Genomic DNA, 18,095 nt, shown 5'->3' on the forward strand with positions numbered 1-18,095 from the left:
ATCTCTCATAGTTTCCCTACCTGCCTTATAATAATAAGTAGCTAGATGAAAGTAAAATCATCCCAATTACTACCTCACCTAACACTCTCAGTCATGGTCTTCAAAGAGTCCACACAAACATATGACCCCCAACTGGGCCCCCTTTTTTTTTCTTTTTTTTTTGTTTAAAAAACCCTTTTTTGGGTGCCTATAAATAGAGAGCCTCAGTTTCCTACCAAACTCACCAGAATAATAATAATCATCATCATCATCATCAGCTGCAACTCTTCTCTTTCCACTGATCATTCCAAACTAGCTAATTTTCTTGTTTAACTCCTCTTCTTCCAAAATTAATATTAATAAAATTAAGTTCTGAACAAAGATGACCATCGAAGACATTACTGCGAAAACAGCGGCGGCGGCGCCGGCGGCACCCGGACACGGCCAGACGGTGTGCGTCACGGGCGCCGGCGGATTCATCGCTTCGTGGCTGGTGAAGCTCCTGCTGGACAGGGGCTACACTGTCAAGGGAACCGTACGGAATCCCGGTACGTGTGTTCGTATTTATTGTGTTTATAATTTAAGGTCGAATGTGTTTTTCAGAAGTTTTTAAATGCAAGTTTTATTTATGCGGAATTGATAGATGACGCGAAGAACGATCATCTGAGGGCGCTCAGAGGAGCCGCGGAGAGGCTCCTTCTCTGCAAGGCGGACCTGCTCGACTACGACGCGCTCCGCCGCGCCGTCGACGGGTGCCAGGGCGTGTTCCACACCGCCTCGCCGGTCACCGACGACCCAGTAATTTTTTTTTTTTTTTTTTCTTTTGCTTTAAAAAAAAATTGATTTTGCGTATCCAGACTGAATGAACTTGCGCGCAGGAGCAAATGGTGGAGCCGGCGGTGCAGGGGACGGAGAACGTGATCAACGCCGCGGCGGACGCCGGCACGGTGCGCCGCGTCGTGTTCACCTCCTCGATCGGAGCAGTCACCCTGAACCCGAACCGCCCGCCGGACGCCGTCGTCGACGAGTCCTGCTGGAGCGACCTTGACTACTGCAAGAAAACTAAGGTGCATCAACTCTAACAAATAAAAATATAATATAACAGGAATTATCATCAACAAAAACAAATAATAAAAAATTTAATTGTTCCTAAAACAAGTGATAAAGACTTCATAATTGATATCCGAGGTCTTAAATTTGAATTCTAATTGATTCATATTTTCAACTAAATTTATTTTAAAAAAGATAAAATAAATGACGAAAGAAATTTGCTAAATATATGAATAATAATATGTCAAACGATAGCAGTGCCAAATATATAATAGGTCAAAAAATAAAAATATATTTTGTATATTTAATAAATACGGTCGTGAGAATTAATAAAATTTTATTCGAATTCAATATATCTATTCTGTCAGTAATAATTTCTGGCGACGATTACATGACGTGTAGAACTGGTACTGCTACGGAAAGGCGGTGGCGGAGCAGGCGGCATGGGAGGTGGCGCGGGGGAGGGGGGTGGAGCTGGTGGTGGTGAACCCGGTGGTGGTGCTGGGGCCGCTGCTGCAGGCGACGGTGAACGCCAGCATCACGCACGTGCTCAAGTACCTGGACGGATCTGCGAAGAAGTACACGAACGCCGTGCAGGCGTACGTGCACGTCGGCGACGTCGCGGAGGCGCACGTGCGCGTCTACGAGTGGCCCGCCGCCTCCGGCCGCTACCTCTGCGCCGAACGCGTCCTCCACCGCGAGGACGTCGTCCGCATCCTCGCCAAGCTCTTCCCCGAATACCCCGTCCCCACCAAGTACGTACCAAACAAAACTTATCATTCCTTTTTATTTTATTTTTTTCATTTTTTTTTTACCTTATTTAACATTAAAATTTTTGTCGGATTCATCTTTTCTTTTCAATAATACAGTATCAGTGATGGTTCGCGAGTACTATAATTTTGTCAGTATATTAAATAATTAATATAATAAAAAATTGGTTTTTTAAAAAAAATTTAAACTATGAGATAACAGTATTTATTTTTTTTACTGAACAATTTAAATTGACCAAACTTAAAATATTTTATTCTAATATACTATGCTGAATAAATTTACATAATTTTAAACGCAACACATATGGCTCTCATTTGTTAATTCCATGTTTTTTTCTATAACTATATTAGAAACTATAGGATGCGAGGAATGGCCCTGACTAGTCTCAAGCTAATGTCTTAATTAAGCAATTACAAAAGGACAATACAAGAGGGTGATAGCTTGGTTGTTACTTTATTTTTAGCTCGATATTTAGTGGCTTAAAAAGATGAGATATACGTACACGGTGCTCTCTTTTTATTATTATTATTATTTTTTCTTTACCTCCCTAATAATATATAATACTATATACATAAATATATATATATATATATATATATTTATAATATATATAATATATATATACTATATATGAGATAAAATTTAGGTAGAGTAAAGGTGACGGAGAAAGCGAAGTCATGTCATGTGGGGGGGGGTTGAATTGGAAACATCATCAATTCATCATACACATATCATCTGTAGATGTCCCGTATTAAGCGCTACAGGATTGGCACAAACCAAAGGTCACTCTACCCTCAATACCAGGGTTGTGGCTAATTAATTAATATGTTATAAATTTAAGTTAATTAAACTGATTATTTTTTTTTTGAAAAATAGGTAAGTAGAGTGAAAAGCTTCATAGTCTTGTTATTATTAATATAATAATATCTAGTCACATCTTAACTATTCCAGAGAGTGTTTAATTTATTAACTTTGCAACTTATCTTAGTAGTACCAAACCATTCCACTAAATAAATTTCAAAGACCCTTCAATGAAAAGTGTTAGAACTATGGTATTTACAACGTACTGCATGTAGCTTCAATCTTAGAATCTGTTAAAACTAGTTAAAATAATAAGATTCATATCATAGATACACTATATATATATAGCAATTAATTATTTGTTACTACGTGTCTAGCTTATTTCTAGCTAGGTGCGTAGTAGTTACATAATATAAAGAAATTTTAACGTGCTTTTTATCTTTTTCTAAAAAATATTTTTGAGTGAGAACGCCCGTAGACCAACTAACATTCTTTTTGTGATGAAAAAAAATGTAATAAATATTTGGTTGACTAATACAAGTTCTCATGTTAACTGTTATTGCACATGACACTCTACTTAACTTGGTTTTCAATTACAACATATATCCACCACTGTGTCGAGAGCATTAATACGTGGCCACAACTTAAAGAAACGAGTGTGATCATCTCGTTCAACTTAAATAAATACACAAGGTACGTGGAAAATTCATTAATTAGCTTAATTGGTAATTAATTATTATGTAGCTTTTGGTGGTAGGAGAGATGTGACACCGGAGTACTATAGAGAAAAGATATTTATTCTTTGTTAGGTGCTGTTTTCATACAAAGACAAGGTTCCCTTTCAAAGTTCACAGTTACATATTATTGTTGAGAGTGTAGTGTTATAATTAAAAGGATAAATTATATATGCTTGTTGTGGAAAACGAGACATGCAATGTCATAGTCTACTTGTATTTTCAGGTGAAGTATTAAACATAAAATATTAAAACAACATTATTATTATTATTATTATTTTTGAGAGACAAGAGTAGCATGCTATCCACTTCATTTATTTTATTTTAAAAATAAACTTAGCTGAAAATATGAATCAATTAGGATTCGAACTTGCGACCTCGGATGCCAATCATTAAGCCCTTTACTAATTGCATGCGTTAGGAACGGTCAATATTAAAACAACAAAATTATTCATGTTTTTCTACGACAATTAGGTTTTAAAAAACTTAAACAATTTGTATTCAAGACTACTTTTATTAATGGGTAGATATTAATTAGTACAAAGTTAGGAAAGAAAAGAGAGAGAGAGAGAGAGAGAGAAACCATTTAACATTTAACATTTAAAGAAAAACCATTTAACATTTAACATTTACTTCTCAATTAGCTAAACCATTTAATATTCAATAATTCTTCTGATAGGTTAATGTTTTAACTTAGGAAACTATAGGGTATACACTAGAGAAAAAACACTATGTTACAATATTTCCCAATATATATACTTGGTTAACAAGAGGACAATGATGAAAATAAAAGCAAACAAAAACTAAACAAACCATTAACCAATAATTTTTCTATTTATATATAGATAATTTCTAGCTAGCACATATTCTTTTTTCCCTTTTAACATCAACATTTAGATCATATATAATCATTTAGTCAAAAATATGAGAAGCATCTCTTCACATATAAGAAAGCTACATAACCATATCTATCTTTAAGATGTTGACAAGTGAAGTAAAACACAAGGCAAAACCACAAAAGAGAAAAGTAACTTAGCTAATTAAAATCATTTAAATTAAGCCACATACATATGATCTCCATGGTGATTGTTATTTTCTTAGTAGTCCAATTTGATTTCTCTCTTTCACACTCTCACGCGAACCTTTGCTTTTTTTGATGGTGAAGTTTTAATTTTTCACTTATTTCACTGCTTACGTACGTATTTTGTATTGTTCTTTTTTTTTTCTTCTCTAGGAGAGAATATACTGTGCATGCTTTCGCATCAGCTTAGATGTATACTTGAAAGATGTACGTATGCTTGAAACATGCAACACGTGTATTGTTACACGCATACATAATTTTGTCTCTATTTATATGAATTTGCTGATATATACAGTACATATGATTTTATTAGTTTATGCACATAATTTAAAAGTATATATATATATATATATCAAGTGTCCACAAACAACACATTAATAATTTATAGATAATAATGTATAAAATTATATCAGCTATCAACTATTTTGATTTGACTATCGACTTTTTAAAAATTTTAATTTTACTTTCTGATATTTTAATTTTTTTTATTTGAGCTGGTTAGTGAATTTTTAATTTCAAAATTTGGATATGTAGTTTATTTTTAAGGATTTAATTAGCATATTTTGTATAATTCATATAACTATAAAGTTATTAAAATAAATTATTATTTTATTTTAGTTTTTACATCTAAAAACTATCAAATCAATTTAATCAAAAAAATTAGAAGGTTGAGTATTAAAATTAATCAAACGAATTGAAATATTGGGTCTTAAAATTAAAATTTTAAAAAGTTGGATATTTGAATTAAAATGGACAAAAGTTCAGATAAGCTTATATATTTTTACCTAATTTATAAAGGTTTGAATTTTTTTTTAAACTACTAATATTGTTTAAATAATGAATTTATATGATATTTCTGTAATTACGTTTTTTTTTTAAATTTTTGGTTAATTGACATGTAAAGTTCCAGTGAACGCGCCTGATTTATTTTGAACGGCTATTATCTTGCCACGTGTGTGGCTGAGCTCACACGTGTGGGTTCTGATCTGGAACTATGTAGTTGCACAATTGTCAACATCTATACGGGCACCTGCTTAGACCCGAGATTCCTAGATGTTTTTTTTTTTAATTTTTAATTTTTATTTATTTATTTAAAATCATATATTTATTTAAATTGTTGATATAAAATACTATTTAAGAAATACATTAGATAATTGCCGTGTTATTGACGAGAGAACTTATATATATATAAAAGACAAATTAGGCTGGAATACTATTAATAGCACCAATAACTTGGTACTATTAAGTTTTCTGTTCTTAAATTAAAAGATGTGCGGTTAAGATGATATAGGTCCCCTAGGGTTGAGTGGGTGGTTAGTTGAATAGTATAATCGAATGAATGAAAATAATAAAAGAGGTAAATCTAACGGTAGAAAATTTGATAGTACCAAATATTTCGTGCTATCGATAGTATCTCAGCCGGACTATAAGTACTCATTCGCTCAATTTTCGTAGTAATTGTGTGTGCATTTTTATATGTGTTTGCAGATGCTCAGACGAGGTGAATCCTCGAAAGCAACCGTATAAATTCACGAACCAGCGTTTGAAGGATCTGGGCGTCGAGTTCACGCCGGTGCCGCAGGCCCTTTATGAGACAGTGAAGAGCCTCCAGGAGAAAGGTCACCTTCCGGTCATTCCTTCGCAGAACTAAGTTCAAACTCTCGCTCGACTACGTGCCGTATAAAAGCCGTCACCGCCGAGTATATATATCTCTACATACACTGTATTTATTGTATTTATACTATATTAAGGATAATAATGTTCGTGCTCGTAAAATTTGTGTATGTTTTACGTGGCATATGTTGTGCGTACTGTGCATATTATTATTACATAGGACAAGTTAACCCTTTTCTGATAATACGTGATGCCTTATATATATATGTTCAGCAAAATTTTAGATGGTAAATCACTTTTTTCTATTTTTTCCTCTTGAATCTTTGTTCTTGACCTCTTACTTGATTTGATTCCTTCGACTTATTCTTTCACGACTTTAAATTATTAAAAAAAAACTTATTTACTTTATTTGATGGGTGTATATATATATATAAATTAGGACTATTATATTCTTATAAGTATATATAGATTCTTTTATACTCATAAGTTTTTGGTCGTTGGATAAAAAAATGTGCAATTAGAATGATAGTGGTTAATTTTCTAGAATTGGTGCTGAATATTATGAACTAACGGATGGAAATAGTTTATCTATTGCTATCAATAGTTACTATATTTTAGGAGCACAGTAACCTTTGTGCTCTTAAATTTCTAACCATCCATCAAATTTGATGGACGGTTACGGAGAAAGAGAAGAGAAATCGGAAAGAAATTAGATTTCTCAATTTCTCTTTTCTTTGAATATCTTTCTAATTTCTCTTATCTCTCTCTATAACCATCCATCAAAATTGATAGATAATTAAAAACTTAGGAGCACAATGGTTGATGTGCTCTTAATAGCACAGCAGCCCTACGCTATATATATATATATACGAGAGCTGCTGGGGCATAGAGCACAGCAACCCTTGTGGCTCCTAAGTTTCTTACACGCCCACAAATTTTGATGGGTTTGTTAGGGTGAAAAGAAAAGAGAATTGAAGAAAATTGGATTTCTCAATTTCCGATTTCTCTTCAATTTCTCTTACTCCTTCTGCACCAATCAGCCATTCAAATTGATGCGGTTAAAACTTAGGAGCCACAAGGGTGCTAGCTCCTAAATATACAGTAGCTGCTTATTTTAGGAGCATCAGCAACCCTTTGCTCCTAATCTTAATGCTCCATAAAATTTGATGACTGGTTAGATGAAAGAAAGAAGAGAAATTGAAAGAATTCGAAAATTCTTCTGAATTTTCTTCAATTCTCAATTCTCTCTTTCCGCCCTAACCACTCCATCAAAATTACTGGGCGGCTAAGAACTAGGAGCACAAGGTTTCTGTCTCCTAATAACACGTAGCCATAAACTATATATATATTATATATATATAATATATAGTATGACGAGAGAGAGAGAAGAGAGTAGGCTACTCTAATATAGTAATATATATAATAAATTGTTATCAAAGAGATTCGTGATAATTTTAACTTTTAAGAGTATTGATGATATTTTAAATAAATAGATATTTATTAAATTACGACGATCCAAAAAATTTTTGATGGAATTTATTATGTAATTCTTATAATTAGTAAATATGAAATATTGTGTGAGTTGTCCCACATATCCATAAGAAAAAGGCAAATTCGATATACCAGATATCCTCTAGAAATCTATATAACTCTGAATATGAGAGTTCCTACGCACGCTCCCCGCGTTTTGGCGGGACCTCACGCGAAGAGAGAGAGAGATAACAGAGGAAGAAGAGAAAGCAGCAGAGAAGAGAGGAGCAGAGGAGAAGTAAAGCAGACAGAAAGGAGAAAAAGAAGAGTAACAAGTAGAGAAGAGAGAGAGAGAGAGAGAGAGTAGACCAAGAGAGTAGAGAGGGACCGCTGCCCTCATCTGCGGCGCGCGGGGGTGCTGGCCCGAACAACCCCACCCCCTTCACTCTCTCTCCCTCTCTCCCTAGCCCCCGCCCCACCCCCCCCCTCTCTCACCTCTCTTCCCTCTCTCCCTAGGCCCCCCCCCCCCCCCACGCTCGCGCGAACCCGCTCCGGCGGGGTGCGATGCTCGCCAGGGGGTCTCGCCCGGGCTCGCGGTTCGGGTCCCCCTCCTCCTCTCTTTACCTTACTCCTCCCCCCGCCCGCTCTCTCACCACCCTACCTCCTTTCCTCCTCAGGCTCCTCCCCTCTCTCTCGCACCCCCCCCCCAGCGGCGATCAGTCGACCGAGCCGCGGGCGCGGCGCTGGGCGCGGCGGGCGCGTGAGGGGGGCACGGGTGCGCGGGAGCAGCGGGCGCGCGCGCCATGGCGCAGACGCGGCGCGGCGGCAGCGGGAGGGGTCCCGCGGCAGCTGTGGGCGCGGCAGCGGGCGGCGCGCTGCGGGACCCACGAGGAGGGGGGTGGGGAGAGGGAGAGAGAGAAGAGAGAAGAGAGAGAGAGAGAGAGAGAGAGAGAGAGAGAGAGAAAGAGAGATATAAATTGTAAAATTTAAAATTTAAATTTTAAATCTAATTTATATATATCTAATTTTATTTATAAATCTATATTATTTACTATATATAATTTTTATATTTAATTTTTTAATGTTAAATTTTAATTAGATTTAAAAATTAAAAATATTAAAAATATTATTTAAAATATGTAAAAAACGTAAATTTCCCGCCGCGAAGCGCGGCCTACACTAGTTATTATTAATAAGTCAACTAACACGCGCACTGAAATTAGGCCACCTGTAATGAGTGTTGATAAACTCATGGAACAATAGATCATCAATATATATAATATATATATATAATATATATTATATATAATATATAGCAGGGCTGCTGTGCTCTCAGGACACGAAGGCCTCCGGCTCCTGAGCGTTTTTCTGATGAGGATTTCGAATCGACGATCGGCTCGTTAAACTTGATCTACCGTATTTATAAGTTTCTAGAAAAAATTTTATGATTTTTCGATATCATCTTACCTAGCAATCGAAAGGATTCAAAATCAATAATTTTAACGGCTGAAATAAAAATTCTATAAAAGTAGTGATATAGCACTAAAATTTTATCAAAATATAGATCTTGTTGTAGAGATATATAAGAATTTCTATCAAAATTCATACTGATTTAAATCTTCTACACCGTTTAAACTTGAAAACGCAAATATCAACCATTAAAAATTATGGATTTGATATCTTTCGATCACTAAGTAAATGATATCGAAAAATCACAAAAATTATTTCTAGAACTTCAAATCGCTACGATCATTCTAACGGAGACCGATCGTCGATTCGAAAATTCCATCATCGAAACGGCTCAGGAGCACGGAGGCCTCCGTGCCCTGAGAGCACAGCAGCCCTGCTCTATATATATATATATATATATATATATATTATTTTTATTAAACCAAAGTCGATTGGTGGGATTCATCAAAAAAGACAAAAGCATTCCAAGTCTTTTTGGCGTGTGTTTCACAAAAAGAATGAGCACTATCATTTTGAGAGAGACCCCAACCAAGAGTCGTAGAGGGTTAGAAATTAAACCTTCTGGGTCTAGCTCTTTTGGTTGTTTGTGGTTGGTGGCTACTGCCATTGGGATTGGAGTGCCTTGGGCTTAGTTTGGTATTGAGGTCTATCTAACGCTATTAGGTAAAATAGAGTTGAGAAAAAAATATATAGGGATACGCTTCTGCGTTCTCCGGTGGGACCGCAGAAAATATATCGTAACCGATTCATCGCGATATGCGGAACGCAATATTACGTACGGAAACAAATAGGATATTTTTCCAACGTACTTTCTCACCGCATGTAACGCAATCCTCCCGCAATCCCAAACTAAGCCTTAGTCCAACACTCTAAAAGTGATTTTAGAACAGTAATAATTTATATTAAAATATTAGTTTACTACAGAAAGAAAAAATTAGTAGTTTTAATTTTGTTTTTCTACTTTAAGGTTTCTCTCGAACTTGATTCATAATGATTTAAAAAACCAACTAAAGAATTTCTTTTATACTTTTACTTTTACTTTTAGAAGCAGCAATAATTTATATTAAAACATTAATGTACTAGAGAAAAAAAAAATTATAGTTTTAGTTTTATTTTTGTACTATAAAATTACAGTTAGAACTCGATTTATGGTGATTTAGAAAACCAACCATACAGCGCCTAACCAACTAAAGAATTTTTTTCACACTTTTTCTTTTGCTTTTAGCAGTACACTACAACAAAAACGGTCTATAGCGACACTTTTAAATATAGATACATGTCAAAAAAGTGCTGCTAGCTAAAATTACCGACACTTTTAAAAAGTGTTGCTATATGTGGGGTCGCTAGGTATATAGTGACAGTTAAAGAGTATCGCTACTACCTAAAAGAGTGCTGCTAATTTACCAAAACTTATTTAAGCATTTAGCAACCGTCGAAATTCTATCTCGTTGGCTGCGGTGGCGAAGGAGGACGACAGGAAAGGCTTTTCGTCTAGAATTTCAGTGGATTGAGTGAAGAAAGAAGAAAAGATGGTAATTGATTTTTTTTTTTTNGGGTGTGGTGGGTTGAGTAGAGTAATCTTTTATTTTTGGTTGGATTGGGCTTTATATTTAAGCATTAGTAGAGTTTTTTTAAAATTTTAGTATAAATTGGGCACTTACTCAAAAGTATCCCAAACATATGTCCCTATAACCTAATTCTGTTGTAGTGGCAGCAATAATTTATATTAAAACATTAATGTACTAGAGAAAAAAAATTATAGTTTTAGTTTTATTTTTTACTATAAAGTTATGGTTAGAACTCGATTCGTGATAATTTAGAAAACCAACTATACAGCGCCTAACCAACTAAAGAATTTCTTTCATACTTTTGGTTTTACTTTTAGCAGCAGCAATAATTTATATTAAAACATTAATGTACTAGAGAAAAAAAAATTGTAGTTTTAGTTTTTTTTTGTACTATAAAGTTAAGGTTAGAAGTCAATTCATGATGATTTAGAAAACCAACCATACGCCTAACCAACTAAAGAATTTCTTTCATATTTTTTGCTTTTAGCGGCAGCAATAATTTATATTGAAACATTAATTTATCACAAAATGAAAAAAAATAGTAGTTTTAGTTTTATTTTTCTACTTTTAAGGTTCAAGTGAGGACTCAGTTCATGATGATTTAGAAAATCAACGAGACGCCTAACCACATAAGCTAAATTTCATTTATGTAGTTTTTGTTTTGTTGTGAAGTAGAATTGAGAAAAGTTCACTAATTCAGTACATTTTGTTTTGTTGCATTGAAAAGCTGTTTAAAATATTTTATTATGAGATTTCTTTTTCCTTTTCTTTTTTTTGACACTTCTCTACTATATATAAGAGCTGTTAAAGTATTTAAGTATGATATATATATAATATTTTAACTCTGTTTGAAGAGTACTCTATTATCAAATAATTTTATACTTTGCACTTAGTTTTTTTAAAAAAGAAATATTATACCTTGCATTAGAGTTACACAGATCCAAGACTATTTGGAGGTAGTAGACAAAGGCAAGTATGTTCTGCTGAGAAAAAAGAAGCTTCTTTTGGGGGGAAAAAAAATATAAAAGGACAAGAAATAAATCAATGTAATAAGTCAAAAATCTAGTTAGGTAAAAGCAAAAGAAAAAGTAAAGGCATAGCAATATACTTTTCTTGAGGCTATTTTACATTTTCACATTTGACTTCATGATTCTTAAATTTTAATTTGTTATAAATTTTTTGCTTAAATTTTTTGTACTACTGCAGTTAGATCCTTTGGTACCGTTTTGTGGGTCGAATGATAATGTATCGTTGATGTACTAGTAGTGTGACATTTTAATTACTTTTATATCATCAATCACAATACTGTTATATTATTATCATATTAGTGACACATTATCATTTATCAACTAATTTGTATTGTAGGACTTAGTTGTAATAAAAAAGTATAATAAATTAAAGTTTAAAACCCAAAATGCCACATTCCTCTCATAGTTTGAGGACCAACATTGCAATTTTGCCTTTCCTTGAAGATTTAGCACCTGGCAACATCCACACCTACTCATACATCATAAACAAATTAAAGAACTTACTTAGAAGTGTTAAAAGTCTCCTCCTACAACTTAGCTTTTCTCTGAGATTAGAAAAGAGTGAGATGCATTAGTTGTTAAGATCTACACCTGGCAATTTACACATCATAAACAAAAGAACTTAATTACGTAGTGAGTGTTCAAAGTCTCCTCCTACAACTTGCTTGTCTACGAGATTGGAAAAGAGTGAGACACCTTACTTTAAAAGCCCGTTTAGTTCATGATTTGTAATATTCCAGTAATTCTTTATATTTCTTATTAAAAATATTCAAATCATTACCATTCAACTCAAGTTAGATAACTATGAAAGGTGTCGGTGAAGTAGCGAAATCATTATAAATTCTCAATTAGTAGTAATATCAGATAACCATAGGTTAGAAGATATTCGATCTTATTCTTATATTTAATGAGAATCATGATCATTAATAGTCCATTAACAATAGTCGAGCTAAGTGGCAAAAGGCTTTGTGGTTGGTATCCGAGATCTCAAGTTCAAATATTAGTTGATTCACATTTCCAGCTAAGTTTATTTCTAAAAAAAATAAATGAAGCGGATAGCATACTACCTTCTCTCTCAAAAATAAATTAAAAATAATCCAATAATAATGAATATACAAGTTCCAAACAATCTATCAACCTAAATGGCATAATAAGTTACTAATATATTTGTCATCATTCCAATTATAAAATATACAATAAATCAGAATTAGTCTTAGATTAGTATAAGATTTATAAATGCAAGGGGATTTACCTGAACAAGCCTAATTTCTTTATATTTGAGATTAAATTATACGTAAATGATGACCCATGAACATGATCTGATCTCAACAATATACAGGATTAAAAAAGATTTGCCAAAAGATTTGCTAAATCTTTTGTAGATAGGCAAATAAAATATAATAATGTTTCAAATATTTACTTTTATGGAATTGGATGCTATAACTCTCAATTATTTCGGATATAATAAATTAGCATTTGACTCATTTCTTTGACGTTAAGACCAAATTAACTCATAATAAATTTCGTTTAAAGCAGAAAAAGTCCCTCACTATGGAGTAAATGATAGAATTAAACCTACAATCTTACATAATAGCGAAAGATAAATCCAGTAGAAAATGGTTCAAACATAATCTTAACAAGTAGACTAAAAGAGCAACTAAATTACTAAAGCGTAATCTGTTAAATTATATGAAATAGCCATTTTTTTCCATAAGTTTAAGCTTTCAGAGAGAATGGTGTTTTAAATATTTATATTTAACACTCTCTCTCCCTCTCTGGGTTCGAGAGTTCACAAGTCCAAGACATAAATTTGAATTGATTGGAAGGAAATTAAATACTACTAGAACCTGACGGGACTCAAACACAGAGCTTTCTGCCCAGATATCAAATTAAATTATGCGAAATAACCATTATCCGACAAAATCTTAAACTTTTTAGAGAACAGTATTTTAAATACTTATATTCAACATATATATATATATTCTTGGATAAGATTGAGCTGATTCAACCTACAGGCATGTGCTTCCTTCTTAGAATACTCAACTATAATTGATATTGAATTGATTTATCATTTTGGGTATTAATTCATCTTTAATTCTTCTATATGCCTTTTTCCGTAAAACCTTCATAAAAACGTTAGCTATGTTGAGCACACAAATTAACAAATGTTACATTGCTAAGTTCTCAATCAAGATAAAAACAAAAACAAAAACAAAAAGGTAGGATCGTATTCACAAGTAACACACATAGTGTGGCTCGTCAAGTTTTTGTCAATTATGTGGTGGTAATTCTCTATCATCTGAAGCTGCTTCTGCGACTGAAATTTAGCCTCATCAACTTTTCTTTCAATCGAAACTTGGCCACACAAATTTGCATTTTGTATGAGTAGTTATACACAAGGTTAGTATTCACTTACCATCTCTATCACTAAAATATATCAGTTTCAGCTGCATTTTCAACATAAGATGCTATAAACACCGAGAAAGCGAAAGAAGCAATTCGTCGTAAAGCATTTGGTGAGAAACGCTTAAGCTAGTGGAGACAAGTCTCGCCCTGAAGCGAGTGAGGCCGAAAGACAATATTCTAGAACTTCTAGCGATGATGAAAAGCTGGAATGAGCTTTAGGACCACAAATACTTCTGCTGTTAGCAGCAGTGACGATAAACTGCAGGAATTTTAGTAAATCAGTCGTTAGAACTACTTCAAACAGCTCTGCTCCCGTATTGCTTCTGCAGAAGCTACATCCAAGCAAATCAAGTCCTTAAAATGTGAACATAAGCTGCGCGTCTGATGAGTTATAAATGTTAGGACTAACACTTTAGATAACCTCAAATGTTTGACTACAAAACCACCGCAATTCACGGCTGATTAGGACAAAAATACGACGATAGAAGACCCTTTTACTTTTGACTATCCCAATATTTGATAAAATAGTGACAACAAGTTCTTTGAGACTGGAGAGTTCAAATGTGAAAACTAATGAACAAGTAAAAATATGGTGAAAATACAAAGCAGATGAGCACAGGGAACACAGAAAGAAAGAGGTAGAAATAGTCTCTTCCCATATATACTGCAACAAAGACTTCGATGTCTCAAAAAACAAAACAAGAAATTAAACTAAATATCCTATGAATTCCCATCAAAACGTCGAACAAAAAAATGTTTCTGAAATCATTTAATCCAAAAACAAAGTTTTGTTTTCATGAATGATCCTATATAGATATTATAAGCAACAAAAATCATGAAAAAAATAACCTTCTGTTGCAACTATGCCCTGAATGTATTTATTTGATATAGCAAATAATATCGAAACTGGTCTTGTAGTAAGGAACAACAAAAGGGATTTAAAGAAAACCTCCACTAACAAAGTGTCAGCCTCAGATAACAGTGACAATAAGTATAAATTACAGCAAACTACATTGCTTTCATGGCACAGGCAACATGATTCGTCATAACACAAAATGCAGTGCGGTGGAACATTTATACTCAAAAAACAAACCAAAATTTCGATGCAATCTTAAATTTTTGCAGGAGTTTGGCTAATACAAGTTGAAAGTATAAATATTCAATGATGGAGAACATTTCACGAATTAATACCAATAATGCACTGCTATCCATGAAGTGCTTTGTCTTTTAGGAATCCATTTCTATTGTAAATTCATTGAGATGTTAACAAATAGCTTATCATTAAAGTTGTCCATAGGTAAAACTCCTAATTTACCTAAGTTTACTACACCCAAAGAATACCTTTGCATCACTCTGAGCCTGATTCAAGCCTAACTACATTTCGACCCCAGGCAGATTTTTTTTTTTTTTTTCAGGATGTTGTTGTTGTTCAGCCTTGCCCGAGCCAGTACAGCTTAAACACAATTTGGTTTCAAATTAAAATACAGCTATGTTGTCAGAAGTCGTTGGGCTGAGTGTTGGAAAATTTCTGCAGGGCATTGAATGACTCAACGACCCTTTTACCTCCAACCATCTCTTCATTAAAACTACTTTGGGTATATAACGAAATAAGACTGCAATAGAAGTTCAAACGATGTAATTTTCCTTACCAATAAAGTGGCATCTGATTTCGTAATTTAGAAAACTAAGGAGATAAAAGTTAGCCACAACCACAACCACCGCCCCCACCCCAACCCACCAGCCCACACACACAAGCACAAAAAACAAGAAAAGCTTTCTTTCATTACCATAACTTATCGTAAAGAAACCGACCGTCCCTTGTGCAAGTGACAAAGGGTTTGGTAGTTGGTACCCGAGGTCTCAAATTAGAAGCCTAGTTGCTTCATATTTCCACCTAAGTTTATTTCTCAAAAATATGGACGAAGCGGGTAGCATGCTATCTTTCTCTCAAAAAAAGAGTTATAGTAAAGAAGTGCATTTTATAGGTGTTAAATTCTCCTCCCTCTGGTCCTACCAACTACAAGCCATTTTTTATTACAATTGATGTTAAACATATCTGCTCTAAGACTTTAAGATAACTGCAGAGTTGCATTTTGACAGAAGGGCTTTTGGTGTGGTGGAGTTGGACCACTACAAAAGGGCTTCATTAGTTAGTAGAGGGTTATTGGGGTTGGTGGAGGCAAATCATGGCCATCCATCCAAAAGGAAGGGCGCTTGAAAGAGCACTAGAGTTCTAGAAAGGAAAAGAGAACTTCATAATTGATCTGGAAGAAAACAACCACTCCATCCCTTGGGAGTGGTAGTTCCTATCAACATCCTTTATAGAAATTCTTCAGGTGGAAGAAATACACAACTGTCAACAAGAATCCTACAATTCTACGCATTAATATTAACGATGTAATGAAGCTACAACAATAATCACTCTCCCAAAGTAAGTATTATACAGAAAGCATGTTTCCAAATGATGCCAACAACTCTGCCTTTTTTAGTTTGTAAGAGTGCAGAAAAGCGATAAATACTATGAAGACAAGTGTCTTTTCACGGTTTCACCTACAGTCTACCAACGCCTTAAGAAAACCTGGTTTGGATAGTGATGTGAAGAGATGAGATGAGACCTTCTTTTCACCCAAACAAACAAGCCCTTGGTCCAAGCAACACAAGCTGATCAAATGCTGATACCAACCTGACCAGTCTGTTGTCAAGTTGATCAATAGTTGGATATACCTAGCAACAGGGAATCTCCACTTGAGACCTCCCATATGGTTGGGTAGTGGTTGAGGAGGAAAGACAAACAAGAGCAAAAGAATATTTGATCCAAGCAAAATATTCGATCCGCCTCAAATTACTAAAGAAATATTAAAAATTAAAGTGTCTAGACTCTAGATATTACATTAGCGCATGCGAAGGAGAACCAATTCTTAGCATGCTGATTCATCTAGACGCTCCTTAGCACTAAGACATGAAAATCAACTCATTCTTGCTGTCGGGGAGTCCACATCTATTCTTTCCCAACATCTCATGCTTAAAGTACCAGAATCTAATATTCATCACCCAAATTGAAGGAACACTTTGGTTTTCTACATCTCTTTTTCCATGGTAGGTGATTAATATCTCAAACTTTGACACCTTGGAGGAGTAGGTCGGATACCACAAAAGTAAAAGAATAGAAAATTTGCACCACAATGAGTTGTGCCTTCAAGATACCCTTGATTTCCAAAGTTCTCTCACATGTGACTTTGTTTTGTTTGAAAGGGAGTTCTCAAAAACGATATTCAAAGTAGATTAGAAAATTTTGCACCACAATGAGTTGTGCCTTCAAGATACCCTTGATTTCCAAAGTTCTCCCATATGTGACTTTGTTTTATTTGAAAGGGAGTTCTCAAAAAAGATATCCAAAGGAGATTAGAAAACTGTCATGATATATACAAACTATGCAACTGCTATAAGGAAACTTGAAGCTTATTCCTAATGAGACAACAGCAGTAGTTATGGTGGCAAATACTCTTAACACAAATGACCATGGTCAATGTCCATTGATTGCAACAAGAACAAGCTGGCATGACTACAACTTTATGTTGCAAGCATGTTTTAAATAGACTGAAGTCATACCTACTTTTTCTTCTAATCTGCTCAATCTTTCTTAACAATAATTAATCAAAATAGATCATTTTGATTATGAGTAGTTTTATGTAGTATTGTACTACATGTAGTAAAAGATTTGTTGAATCATACATCATGGAATTAAAAGTCTAAAATCCAAGCATATAAATCAAACATGGATAAAATATTTAATGAATATGCAGGAGCTAATGAATTATTTTAAGCAATACAAGGAAATATTTTACAAGCTGATTCTGTATTTTAAATGAATAGATAAATTTTCTTTAAAGATAGAAATATAGCGAATGATCTACCACTAAAATATAATAAGATGATGGTTCTTGCCTAGCTTCATTTTTGGCTAGCAATTTGATGAAATTGTGCTACATGTCCTGAAAGCAAATTGGAGAAACGGTTGAGTGTACTGCAAAAGAGGAGATTGTTAGACATCAAATGACAGGGTGCACCGCAAATGCATCCCATCATTACACATCAAGTGAAATGGGGCATTGCAAATGCATCA

At 34.2% G+C, this 18,095-nt stretch overlaps 1 protein-coding gene across 1 annotated transcript; it reads left to right on the forward strand.

Annotated features, from left to right (window-relative positions):
• Nucleotides 214-6,322, forward strand: LOC109706538 (cinnamoyl-CoA reductase 1-like). Its single transcript, XM_020227450.1, has 5 exons — nucleotides 214-527; nucleotides 623-777; nucleotides 858-1,046; nucleotides 1,432-1,784; nucleotides 5,905-6,322. Exons 1-5 carry the CDS (start codon nucleotides 362-364, stop codon nucleotides 6,065-6,067), a joined length of 1,026 nt encoding a protein of 341 aa, XP_020083039.1. The 5' UTR covers nucleotides 214-361; the 3' UTR covers nucleotides 6,068-6,322.

This window comes from Ananas comosus, linkage group 2 (genome assembly GCF_001540865.1).
Source record: "Ananas comosus cultivar F153 linkage group 2, ASM154086v1, whole genome shotgun sequence".
Classification (NCBI taxonomy): domain Eukaryota; kingdom Viridiplantae; phylum Streptophyta; class Magnoliopsida; order Poales; family Bromeliaceae; genus Ananas; species Ananas comosus.

What these genes read in the sequence shown, in the direction of transcription:
- LOC109706538 (XM_020227450.1), top strand. Translation starts at nt 362, where the DNA reads ATGACCATCGAAGACATTACTGCGAAAACAGCGGCGGCGGCGCCGGCG. An exon ending in ACTACTGCAAGAAAACTAAG is followed by an intron (nt 1,047 to 1,431) that starts GTGCATCAACTC and finishes CATGACGTGTAG; the next exon opens with AACTGGTACTGCTACGGAAA. An exon ending in GAATACCCCGTCCCCACCAA is followed by an intron (nt 1,785 to 5,904) that starts GTACGTACCAAA and finishes ATGTGTTTGCAG; the next exon opens with ATGCTCAGACGAGGTGAATC.